Consider the following 13,376-nt stretch of genomic DNA (forward strand, 5'->3'; position numbering starts at 1 on the left):
ATGTCATCTTACCCATTTACGCAGGTTGATCCTCACGCTGCTGATCACTGGGTTGTCTGGTCCAGACTAAATTCACTCATTCACTCACTTCAAGCAGTTACATAAAACCATATGGCCTTAAGAAGCGGGTACAAAATGTACCAGCTGAAAACGTTTACCAAACTTATTTCAACATTTCTAGCTTCATTTATGTGTGACCACTGAGTCAGAACATTTGATATAATATATATCTACATGCATGTCTGTTTACACCCAAACATTGTCACAGCGGTTTATTTTTAATATCAGAGTTTCATGGTACATGTGATAGATTGAGCCCTAATTTTCGGGGCGGTGGGGTGGCCTAGTGGTTAAAGTGTTTGCTCGCCACCCCGGAGGTCTGAGTTCGCCTCCCCACATGGGTAGAAGGTGTGAAGACCATTTGTGGTCTCCCCTGCCGTGATATTGCTTGAATATCGCTGTGATAATAATAATGATATGTCGGATAATATTATCATAAGGATATGTCGGATAATATTATCATAATGATATGTCGGATAATATTATCATAATAATATGTCGGATTATTTCCCATGCTACTCTGGTGTTCGCCAAGGTGAAAACCTTTCCCCACGTTTGTTTGGGCATATGAAAATTTACATGTTATAGGGGAGATTCATTTGAAAATTCTTGTGTTGACTATTGCTTTGCGTTACTCTACCCCAAATTATGTTCTATATGGATAACTAGGGAAAGTTCCCCTTTAAATATTAGCCGCTAAAAGGGTAATCTGTTACTGGTATAAGCTACATCCTGTTGGAACTACACCAAAACTATCCAAATTGATTTACAATTATGCACCTATCCAATGCGCTAGAGAAAACGAATATGATATTTGGACCAAGTATGTAAAAGGTATACAAACATGGGTTACTGAAGATCACTATTCTAACCCGGACCATCACTGGTTGAATCTTTTCTAAGATGACATTCCTGACGCAAACCCTTGCACAATAAAGAAAATTAGCAAACTACTTAAATTAATTGATACTAGCGTGAAAAATACTAAATGACCACACCGTAAACTGTAATTATCTTGGATTAATATTGTACAACTATACTTGAACTGTCTGCCATCTTGCGTTTATATTTATGTATGTATTGCAAATGTTTCTCTTGTAGTGAGTGAGTTTAGTTTTACGCCGCACTCAGCAATATTACAGCTATATGGCGGCGGTCTGTAAATAATCGAGTCTGGACAAGACAAACCAGCGATCAACAACATGAGCATCGATCTGTGCAATTAGGAACCGATGACATGTGTCAACCAAGTCAGCCAGCCTGACCACCTGATCCCGTTAGTCGCCTCTTACGACAAGCATAGTCGCCTTTTATGGCAAGCATGGGTTGCTGAAGGCCTATTCTAACTCGGGACCTTCATGGGTCGTGTGTTTTTAGAATACAAGAGAGTTTGAGAGTGTGAGCTAAAAGCGGCGTAAAACCGTACTCACTCACATGTTTAGTTATTACAGTTGTGATATCAAGTAATACTTGGTTTTGAGGTAATGAAAGACATACCGATTGTTTTATTCGTTTGGTGATGAAATAGCGCGTTTACCCGAACATAGAAATTTGACCGACGCGAATAATGATAAAACCTAGTTTCCAGAAACTTTCATGAATATGCGTCACTACAGATATGCAATAAACCAGGAATTAAGCAGTTAAGTCTTTCAGTTAATAAAGTACAAAAAATCATACAATTCTGAAATGTTCTCGATGTCTGCCACAAGTGTGTAGAGCGTGGGTACTTTCAGGTGGATACAGTGAACAATGATATGACAAAACAGTCCTGAAAAAGTATCTTGAGCGGAAAGATTAAAACAGATTTTTAGTCTAGCCATTCGGCCATGCCGACTGTTGCCAGGCAACAAGAAACATTCATTGACTCATACTATGTGTAATCTTTTGTTCTCCGACTTGTTGATTACTAGTATTTGTTGTTTAAAGCCGTACACAACACTTTTACAGTGAATAATAGAGTCTGTACCAGACAATCCAGTGATTGACATCATGAGCCTCGATCTACACAATCGGGATGGAATGACATGTGGGAACCAAGGTTTTTTTTAAGTAAGGTTTCCAGTACTTTATGCTGATGCAATTTTACAAATATCTCTATGCCGAAAAATTATTAAATTTGCTGAATTCTTTTCTTAGAATATATAAACTCTTTCTTAAACGTCGCCATCTTGCAATAAAAAGAACATAATATCCATTAACGTCCAGTGAAGTAGATTGTGGAGTCGCCTCGGGACACCTCTCCAGTCTTGGTATTGCATAGGCGGATCCAGAGGGGGAGGCAGGAGTGCGCACACCACCCTCCCCTACACCTATCCCACTTCACTCCTGTTAAATGACCATTGGAATGTAGTGTGTGCTCCCTGAACCACACCTAAACACAACCCCTCTTTACTCAATAGTGTGCACCCCACTCCCTTCTCAAAAAGCTGTTTCCACACCTGTATTGGTCGGGCCAGTGGAGCCAATTTCCTAAAGCGTTGGCTTGATCGGAGTTCGATCCCTACATGGGCACCATGTCCGGGATCCATTTACGGTATCCTCTGCCGTAGATCTGCTATTGCTAAAAGCGGCCTAAAACCCAACCCACTCACGCTTGGTGTTGGTCAGAAGTTGGTCTCTCTTACGGCGAAGGCGATCGTCTAGTTGTTGGTCTGGTAGACTCAGATATTTACGCATTTTCTCTTTCGTGGGTTAGCCCAGTGGTTAAAACGTCTTCATGCTGAAGACCCAGGTTCGACTCCCCACATGAGTACAGTGTGTGAGGCCGAACTCAGGGCCCCGTTTCACAAAACTCTCGTAAGCCTAAGATCTCGTAACTTTCCTCGTAGCATTTGCACCTCCTGTGTTACAATATGCCAGGTGCAAATGCTACGCGAAAAGTTACGAGATCTTAGGCTTACGAGAGTTTTGTGAAACGGGCCCCTGGTGTCCATGCCGTGATATTGGTAAAAGCGCCCTATAAACCATACTCAGTCGCTCACTTTGATAAGATGAAACATCTGTGCGTGGTTCGTGATTGCAGATCATGTCAGACATACTGAGAAAATTCGGCCTTTTTCACCAAACCCTCCATGTCTCTTTCCATATTTAGAAATAATGTTTTACAGACTCCTTGTGTATGTCACAAAAGAGTTAGACTATTAATGTCTGCAAAGTGTACAATCAACATGCTTAGCTCTTGTAGTTGACGTGCTTATTCAGGGGATGTAATACTTTGTGTATTCCTCCATAAACTTCTCATCGAAGGCTAACTTTGGGATTTTCGAATCCGGGGGTTGTCAAATGCTGTCGACTTTCGTAAGCAATCGGGATACATGGCGGTTTTTAATCGTATTTAATGATAACAAATCGTATAAAATACGCCAGGAGGGCAGGTTGGAATATGGGTATTCCCATCAAAACTTACACACATTGCAATAACAGTACACGTGTCTACCTTTGTCAACTCTTTCCGATTTGCTCTCCACAACAAACACTAAATAACAACATCCCTACAAGTGTATTGTGTTAACATGCGTACTTCCGAAAAAAATCAACATTAATCCTCTCATTTGCTGCAATATCTTAATGGAGGTCTGATAACCTGTAATCTATTCCACTATACTTCCCCTTCCAAATCCCGGCTTAAGACAAAAGTCTTAAAGTTGTCAAAGACTAGTTGTTATATATTTTGTGAATTGTTGCGAAATATAATGCATGTATTAGCCATATTATCATTCACAGATTAGGATATACCGCCGATCACTCGGGTTCGATTCCCCAGACTGGTACAATCAATTTGGGAAGCCCATTTCTAGTATCCCCATCCATAATATTGCTGGAAAATCTCCCAATCGGCGTAAAACTAAACTGACGCTCTGTTTCAGGAATTTGTCAAATTCACTTGCCAGCAGGTAAATATCTTTTTCGCTTTCAGTCAGTCTTAACATATCTGATACCCCTTGTAATTTCAATTCAGCCAGGAATGCTGCTTAATTTAAGGTACCTGCTCTTGTTTATATGACCAACAAATGAGTGGATTAAAGGCGCTACATAGGCAGTACAACGATGGCGAGGGCTCAGATGTAGGACAAAACACTTCCACATGTTTTCAGACACGTGTGTCATAGAGTACAACAACCTGTACACCAACATTGCATAACAAGGGTAATACATAGCTATACGTAACAAGAGTATTTGCTTGGCTGCTCGTTTAAAGGCGCACTCAGCAATATTCCAGCTACACGTCAGTGGTCTGAAAATAATCGAATCTGGACCCGACAATCCAGTGATCAACATCGTGAGCATCGTTCTACGCTATTGGGTTACAATGACATGTGTCAACCAAGGCAGCGAACCTGACCACTCGATCGCGTTAGTCACCTCTTGCGACAAGCATGGATTGCTGAAGATCAATTCTAACCCGGATCTTCACGGCTCATTCCTGCAAAACAAGTCAATGGTGTTTTCTGTCTTTCCGCGGATACATTCTAACCTGTGTTTTCCAAACGTCACGATATAAGTAGTACATGGAAACAAAACGTGAGTGAGTGAGTGAGTTATAGTCACATCTGCAATATTTTAGCCATATCGTCACTGAAGTCGCCATAATTACACATAAATTAAGAAAAGACGATAAAAGAAGGACAGTAAAACACCTAGAATATTACAGTTATAGATATAAAACTTGGATGCAAGTTTAACATATACTCTTTAAAAAAGTAGGGGAACCTGAACTTTTAAGTCTGCTGGAAAGAAAACCTATTGGGGAACGTTACAATGACATTCATCTTGTGTGTGCAGTATCATTTCACGTTATCACCACACGCTAACACAATACATGGGAGGCACGTGCACACCGTGGGGCCTCCTACACGGGCATGGGGTGTCATTGTGAATCTTGACGTTTTCCAGGTAGGTCGACCATTTTTTTCCGATAATTTTCTTGTATGGTCAGGATTTTCAGGGTCACATCACACACTACTGACTGAAAATTACAAACATGAAATTTTCATGTCATACTCCAGTCACCTAACAAGAGGGATAACTGAACGAACAGCTTTGCTTTGAATGAAGTCCATGTGGTGATGCATTCTCAAAACATTCATTATTGTTTATCAACATTGATTCAATCCCATAGATCTCCCAATTTCGACAATTGTACATTGAAAGTATAGTTGTTCTACTTTTTTTAAAGAGTATATGTTGAAGAAGACATTACAATATGAATGTGAAAGTAGATCATACCATCAGAACACAATGGTGAAACCAGAATACATTACAGGCGAAATAGCACCACAAACTCTAAAATATATTTCCAGGTAAAAAAGACGTTTCTATTAAAATTGGTCTTGACCAAAAAAAATACCGATTTTATCCCAACATTACTAAGCTAATCTTGTGATGCTACACTCAGGAATAACAATGCTATACTGAATGAAAATATACAAAAATATTTCAAAGACAAAAGAGAAATAACGCCTTAAGTAGACATGATGCTGTCTACAATATGGAAATACGTATCTCATTCAAAAATATAAAGTTCTTTTACATGCAAGATAATTAGAATAAGGTGTAAGAAACTAAATTCTCATGATGTCCTATTCGTCGCACAAATTTCTTCCTTGAGTATGCAAATGGTTCAATCGCATTCGGTTCACCATCCAAAGGTCGATTAGTAATCGACTCTGCAGGGTAGGATATACGCATTAAAGCCATATCATATTACTATGGCGGACTACTGTTGTTTGTTCCAGTACTTGATATGATGCTATAATTCTTGAAATTTTGAAGGAATTGTTCATCTCCAGGTAGAAGACTTTCAGCACCTTCAGGATAGAACTGCCCCGTGTTGAACACATAAACTGACCAGAATATGAACATAGCAACGCCCACAGTGAGAATACCAATGAGGCCGACAGTGAGGATTGTTTTCTCAAGTGTGGTCTGTTTGAGGGCTGCTAGGACCGCCATGTGATCTTTGAGTGCTTGGTTCTCGTCCGTAGTTTCTTCAGAGCTGTTGATACCCAGCAGGTAGTTAAACACTCTCCTGGTCATGCTCGGTGGATCTGTAAATTGTTGCTGCATGATAACATATTTCTCTGTGGTTTAAATAGCAGGTAATGTATAGTAAAGTAAATATATAGTAAAGTAAATAACCCAATGGTTGACATAGTGAGCATCGTTCATGTCGTACAACGCCCACTCATTGTCAGTGAATCTATGGGACATAGTTACAATTGCATGATAAATTATTTGTTTGATTGACTCCACCTTAGCAGTACTGCAACTATATGAAAATATCCCAAAGGTTGACATGGTGAACTTGGATCAGGTAATTCGTCTGACCCTGGCCATACTCGGCCATACTTATTTCAGATGCATGACAATTTACTTGTTTGTTGTTTAACGCCCAGTGAGCAATATTCCAGCTCTATGACGAGGCGGCTTTTGACAAATCCAGTGGTGGTTTTTATTATACTTTATGTTAAATTTATTATAATTTTTCTGCACGTATTACAGTTTGCGGTTTTTCTTATAATTTACGTCGTAACAGGACCGTCCCATCCGTTAGTGCGTGGCAAATGACCGCGCAACAAGTGTATAATTTATCTTTAGGTATAATTTAGTGTAAAATTCATCTCTTTTTTAGTGTTTTCCAGACCAGTATCATCCATTCCTGCCGCGGAATGCAACCCAAAGCGTTGGATTACTGTCCCAGACACTTCAATCGACACGTGAAGGGAAATAACTCTTGCAGGCTTGTGAATAACTATGTTTTGAGGGACTTCGTATTTAAAATGTTACCACTCATTAGGATAAATCTTTCAGTCCAATCTGCAGTTCGTCTGGCCAAAATTTGGGGTCTGTTCCTCACACGGGTACACTGTGTAAACGAGTTGCTAGTTTTCCTGCGATATCAAAGGAATGTTCCTAAACGTACTGTAAGATCTCACCCACTAAGTGAATCGGTAGTTTTAGCTTGCTGGTTAAGGTGTTCGCTCGCCACATCGAAGACCTCGGTTCGATTTCTGATATCCCCCGCCGCAAAATTGCTAGAATATTGCTAAAAGCGACGTAAAAACGTCACTAAAACGTGAGCAAAGAATTCATATAAAAGAATACATCCGGTTAAAAAGGATCACCTTGTGTTTTTACGCGAAGTAGTCCATCAACTTTTTCTCCCACGTTTCCTTCTTCAAAGGTAGTTGAGCTATCAATAAGGCCGTCCCCTGGTTTCACGGCGTTGGGCTCGTGAATGTCATCATCGCTCATTCTCTGCAAGTCGACGTCTGTATCTTCGCTGTCTTCACTGTTCTGCCTGTCTCTGTTATAGTAGCTCCACAATGTGGTGTTCTGCAGCTAATAAAACAAAAGGAAAGCTATCGATGTATTCTGGGCGAATTTGTCATAAAATCCTAGTTTGATTTCTCTATCACTGTGAAAAACAAAGATTCTGAGTGAGTGAGTTAGTTTCACACCACGCTCAGCAATATTTCAACCATCAGTAAATTAAATAATCAAGTCTGCAAATGACAATCCAGTGATCATCAGCACGAGCAACAAATCTACGCAATTGGGATATGATGACAAATCAGCGAGCCTGACTACTCGATCCCGTTGGCCGCCTCCTACGACCAGCAAGGGTTTCTGAAGAACGGTTCTGACCCGAATCTTCACCGATCTCAGGCTTAAAGCGCACAATAGCGTGTCAAGTACTCGTATATGAATTAACACTGAAGGTGTTGGGACCGCGATGTACCGGTCGTGCCCTGGCACATAATTAGCATAAAAGGCTCGTACGTTCAAACTACGACCTTCCTGAAACCATCCAGGATGATGTTCACATCGATGGAGCTGGTAAATCTGGCGTTAACGTACCTTTTGCTATTGTCCATCTTGGTGTCAGTGTAAAAGCTTACGTTAATGTTCCAGTTGATTGTGTTCATGTGAATGGTGTAGTTAAAGACGTGTTGATGTTTCAATCTCAGAAGATTGTGTTCATGTTGATGGTGTATTTACAGCTTTTGTACATGTTTCCGATGATTGTGTTTCATGTTGATGGTGTTCTAAAGCTTTTGTACATGTTTCCGATGATTGTGTTTCATGTTGATGGTGTTCTAGAGCTTTTGTACATGTTTTAGATGATTGTGTTCAAGCTGAAGTTGTTGAAACATCCGTCAAGACTATGTTTATGTTGATGTTAGTGTAACCGATTGCGTTAATGCTGCAGTTGACTGTTGTCATAGTGTTGGTCCTTAATGCTGAGATCTCTTGAAAATGAAGATTCAGAAGACATTTTAATGAATATGTATCACAAGGGTAAATGCTCTGAATTGATGAGCATTGCCAAGTCACAGTCAAGATTCTTTACTAAAACTGATAATTAAAATTTACATGTTCATACTTCAACAGTTTGGGATGAGTTGAGGAATTCTTTAAACTCACGCATTTCTCTGGCGGAGGCTTCGTCAAGAAGCTGATGACAAGAGCCATCAGACCCGTGGACAGGAAGAGGAACAGGGCAAAGTACATATAGTGCATGTTCTTCACAATTGCAGGCAGCGTCGTGGAGGATGACGCTCCACAATAACCCTCCCCCTGGAAAGACAGAACCAGGACCAGACGCACCACCCCGACCACGAAGGCGTACATCAGAGACCAGAACACGCCCTGCAATAATGTAATATATATGCGTCATGTCAGATCAGGAACGTGGGGGCGGTGTGGTCTTGTGGTTAAAGCTTTCGCTCGTCACACTGGAGACCCTGGTTCGATTCCCAACATGGGTACAATGTGTGAAGCCAATTTTTGGTGTCCCCCGCCGTGATATTCATGGAATACTGGTAAAAGCGACGCGCCATAAAACTAAACTCACTCACTCAGAAACGTGGATATGTGGTTATCACGCCCTGTGGCTTATCTGTTCCAGCTGAATTTGAGGATGAAAGGTACATTACTGTAATACCTTCCTGGACATACTTCTTTTGAAGTGATAGAGTGAGTTTGGTTTTACGCCGCTTTCAGCAGTATTCCAGCAATATTACTTCCGGGTACACAACAAATGGACTTCACACAGTGTACTCATTGTAGAGAATCAAACCGTGCTCTTCTTCATGACAACCGAACGCTCTGACTTCTAGGCTACCTCAAATGTATGACCAAATAAAGCCAGGAAATACACATAGTCTAGTGTAAAAACATATTTCCTGGAACTATTTCCTTGGAAGTGAGTAAGTAAGTGTACGTTACTTTTAACAATATTCCAGCTATATCACAGCGAGAGACACCTGAGATGGGCTTCACCCAATGTATCCAAGCCAATCGAACCTGGGTCTTCGACGTGACCAGCAAACACTTTAACCACAGGGCTACCCAGTTGCCCCCATATTTGTATTGAACGTAAAGGAGACAAGGCTTTTACATTAAGGAGTCATTTGTATTTATACAGGGACGACACTAATGAACCACGATTAAACATAGCTGACACTAAGTGTTGACAAAAAGATGAGTCGTGGTGTCACACTGACGCATAAACTTCGGCTACAACAGCTGATGATTGATCTCATGGGTCTGTAGCGGAACATAAAGGGCCGTTAATGTAGTGATATTGTATGGGGAACCGTCATGTAAGATTTGATAACATTCATGTTAATAGGCTCCTTCGTATTTCTTAATTCTAAGTTTAGACCCTTGAACAGATTGGCGACCACTGCAAGCTGTTCGGGTGTCAAATTGTTGGTTTTGATTAGTAAATCAAATAACGCGTCAAATAATACTTAGTGACAAGTGAAAAAAGGAGTACATGTACGTCCCTCCTGTAATGTTATTTCAAGGCTTCTGAAACAAGGCGTTGGGGGTAGCTTGGTGGGTAAAGCGTTCTCTCGCCAGGTAGAATGTACGGGTTCGATTCCCCACATGAGTACATTGTGCGAATCCCATTTCTAGTGTCACTCACTCACTCTGAAACGTCAACAGTTAAATCATGACACACTGAACCTTTTCATTGATCCGTGGCACCAGCACTGCTAGTAGAAACACGGCAGCGAAGGGTGGTGCCAAGTAGTTGGTTATCTCGTTGATGTAGATGAACACTTGGCCTCTCTGGGTTTCCTTGATAACAGGCACCCATGCTAAGGACACGGCAACCATCACCACGATGAACAACCTGCAATGACGTCAGCACAAATCTAGAGTGAGTGAGGTAAGTTCTAAGCCGTTTCAAGTCATACTCCAGTAATATCACGAAGGAGGACACAAAAAATTGGATTGTCACAAAAAACAACCCATTATATGGTTTTAGGCGTGACAAGCAAACACTTCAACCATGAGGCTACCCTTCCAACCCTTCAAAACTGTAGAAAAGTGAACATAGATATAATAAAGAAACGCAATGTAAGTAAACTGAAAAGAAACAGTATAATCGATGGACGTAATAAGTTCAGTCACTCCATGACTTGAAATACACTGAACAACAAAGGAAACGCATTTTTTACAAGTTTTAAATAGAAGGCATAAACATGAATGCTTACTTCTATGGGATTTTAATTTTTGCGTATCTTTTGTTCTTCAGCAGAGTTGATTAATCCGTGGAAATCATATGAAGTAGTTGACTATTTTGGCAAATATTCTTTGCCTTACACAAAACCTCTTAACGATATAATCAGCAAATGTACCACAAATTTGTCTCAGTATTGTTCAGTCCTGATCCTAATTTCGAGCGCCAACTACAAATCCCATCCAAAATATGAAAAGGAACAAGCACCTGCCAACAATCATCTGTTCTGTAACCGATGCCGCCTTTCTGATCCGCTTCCATATATCAATGGTGAACAACGTACTTGCGCTGTTAAAGATGGAGTCGAGGTCACTCATGAGGGCTGCTACAATCACAGCCATCATCAGACCCCGGGCACCTGTGTGGAGACAAAATGATAAAAGTCATGCATACATTGTTAAGATTGACGTCATCAGCTTCGGGGACCTGTGTGGAGACAAAATGATAAAAAGTCATGCATACATTGTTAAGATTGACGTCATCAGTTTCGGGGACCTGTGTGGAGACAAAATGATAAAAAGTCATGCATACATTGTTAAGACTGACGTCATCAGCTTCGGGGACCTGTGTGGAGACAAAATGATAAAAGTCATGCATACATTGTTAGATAGACGTCATCAGCCTTGTGCACCTGCGTGGAGACAAGATGATAAACGCCATGCATACATTGTTAAGATAGACGTCATCAGCTTCGGGCACCTGTGTGGAGACAATATGGTAAACGTCATGCATAGACTGACAACACAAACGCCATCAGTCCTCGGTCATCTGAGTTAAGACAAAGGAGAGACATCATCACGGAACATATTACGTTGTGACGATGACGTATGGCGTTTTGCATACATCGTTGATGCGTTTTCGAATGTTTCGATACTTTCGAACATTCTGCAGCTACTAAAGTAGGTTCTAAACCTAGTCAATAACTAAGATAAACCAAAAATCTTAAAAACAGTATTTTTTATCAAACAGACAGAAAATTGTGAAACGTACCATTGGGCATAAGCCCCAGGACCAGTCTAGGGTAAGCGATGTTGGAACAGCCGGCTCTGCTCTGGCACACCGACATGCAGTAGTCTGGGTTGGTGCAAGCAACATCATCTACATACACAGACCAAAGGTAATGCTTCAATGACAACATTAACTAAATTATCAAATAGAATTAAGAGTATTTCATTGAGCGCATTTTTTTCATAGCCTACAACCTAACGATGAACTCAATAACTACAAAATTACCTGGCCAGTATTCCACATTGTATAAAGGTGTAATCCCTAATCATGGCTAGTGATAATAAATATCCCATGAAAGCAGTGAGATCTGTCCGTAATACGTTTTCGGTTGGGAATCGATCTAAGCGACTGATTGAGTGTGGTTTTACGCTGTTTTAGAAATATTCTAATATCCCACAAGAAATGGGCTGAAGACCCTGTTTCGGCTCCCCGCATGGGTGCAATATGTGAAGCCAGTCTCTGGTGTCCTCCGCAGTTATATGAATGGAATATTGCTCAAAGAGGGATAAAGCCATACTCATTGACTCATTTGTACACTTTCTTAAAGGTATTGTGTATTTAAAGATCAACTCTGCCAGGTAAGCAGGGGGGTCAATATGCATTACGTTCGCTCACATGGATATAAGTTCACCTGGGTACAAGCTCACCTCAACTGGGGGCACGCTCACCTGGGTACAGGCTCACCTGGGTACAAGCTTACCTCAACTGGGGGCACGCTCACCTGGGTACAGGCTCACCTGGGTACAAGCTCACCTCAACTGGGGGCACGCTCATCTGGGTACAGGCTCACCTGGGTACAAGCTTACCTCAACTGGGGGCACGCTCACCTGGGTACAGGCTCACCTGGGTACAAGCTCACCTCAACTGGGGGCACGCTCATCTGGGTACAGGCTCACCTGGGTACAAGCTCACCTCAACTGGGGGCACGCTCACCTGGGTACAGGCTCACCTGGGTACAAGCGTACCTCAACTGGGGGCACGCTTCTCTGGGTACAGGCTCACCTGGGTACAAGCTTACCTCAACTGGGGGCACGCTCATCTGGGTACAGGCTCACCTGGGTACAAGCTCACCTCAACTGGGGGCACGCTCACCTGGGTACAGGCTCACCTGGGTACAAGCTCACCTCAACTGGGGGCACGCTCATCTGGGTACAGGCTCACCTGGGTACAAGCTCACCTCAACTGGGGGCACGCTCACCTGGGTACAGGCTCACCTGGGTACAAGCTTACCTCAACTGGGGGCACGCTCATCTGGGTACAGGCTCACCTGGGTACAAGCTTACCTCAACTGGGGGCACGCTCACCTGGGTACAGGCTCACCTGGGTACAAGCTCACCTCAACTGGGGGCACGCTCACCTGGGTACAGGCTCACCTGGGTACAAGCTCACCTCAACTGGGGGCACGCTCACCTGGGTACAGGCTCACCTGGGTACAAGCTCACCTCAACTGGGGGCACGCTCACCTGGGTACAGGCTCACCTGGGTACAAGCTTACCTCAACTGGGGGCACGCTCACCTGGGTACAGGCTCACCTGGGTACAAGCTCACCTCAACTGGGGGCACGCTCATCTGGGTACAGGCTCACCTGGGTACAAGCTTACCTCAACTGGGGGCACGCTCACCTGGGTACAGGCTCACCTGGGTACAAGCTCACCTCAACTGGGGGCACGCTCATCTGGGTACAGGCTCACCTGGGTACAAGCTCACCTCAACTGGGGGCACGCTCACCTGGGTACAGGCTCACCTGGGTACAAGCGTACCTCAACTG

At 42.4% G+C, this 13,376-nt stretch overlaps 1 protein-coding gene and 1 long non-coding RNA gene across 2 annotated transcripts in view; one reads left to right on the forward strand and one right to left on the reverse strand.

The window, feature by feature from the left end:
• Positions 1–3,384: 3,384 nt before the first annotated feature.
• LOC137267963 (sodium/myo-inositol cotransporter-like) overlaps positions 3,385–13,376 on the reverse strand; it is a 28,653-nt gene continuing 18,661 nt past the window's right edge. The window contains exons 10-15 of the mRNA XM_067802423.1: positions 11,591–11,698; positions 10,808–10,958; positions 10,042–10,210; positions 8,491–8,715; positions 7,188–7,404; positions 3,385–6,110 (exon numbers count right to left, since the gene is read on the reverse strand). Coding sequence (XP_067658524.1) covers positions 5,770–6,110; positions 7,188–7,404; positions 8,491–8,715; positions 10,042–10,210; positions 10,808–10,958; positions 11,591–11,698 — 1,211 coding nt within the window. The 3' untranslated portion in view covers positions 3,385–5,769. The remainder of the gene's footprint in view (positions 6,111–7,187; positions 7,405–8,490; positions 8,716–10,041; positions 10,211–10,807; positions 10,959–11,590; positions 11,699–13,376) is intronic.
• Positions 4,898–8,459, forward strand: LOC137267964 (uncharacterized). Its single transcript, XR_010955016.1, has 3 exons — positions 4,898–4,956; positions 5,853–6,075; positions 6,705–8,459. It is a non-coding gene; the product is annotated as an uncharacterized lncRNA (long non-coding RNA).

The sequence above is a fragment of the Haliotis asinina genome, chromosome 16 (genome assembly GCF_037392515.1).
Source record: "Haliotis asinina isolate JCU_RB_2024 chromosome 16, JCU_Hal_asi_v2, whole genome shotgun sequence".
Lineage (NCBI taxonomy): Eukaryota > Metazoa > Mollusca > Gastropoda > Lepetellida > Haliotidae > Haliotis > Haliotis asinina.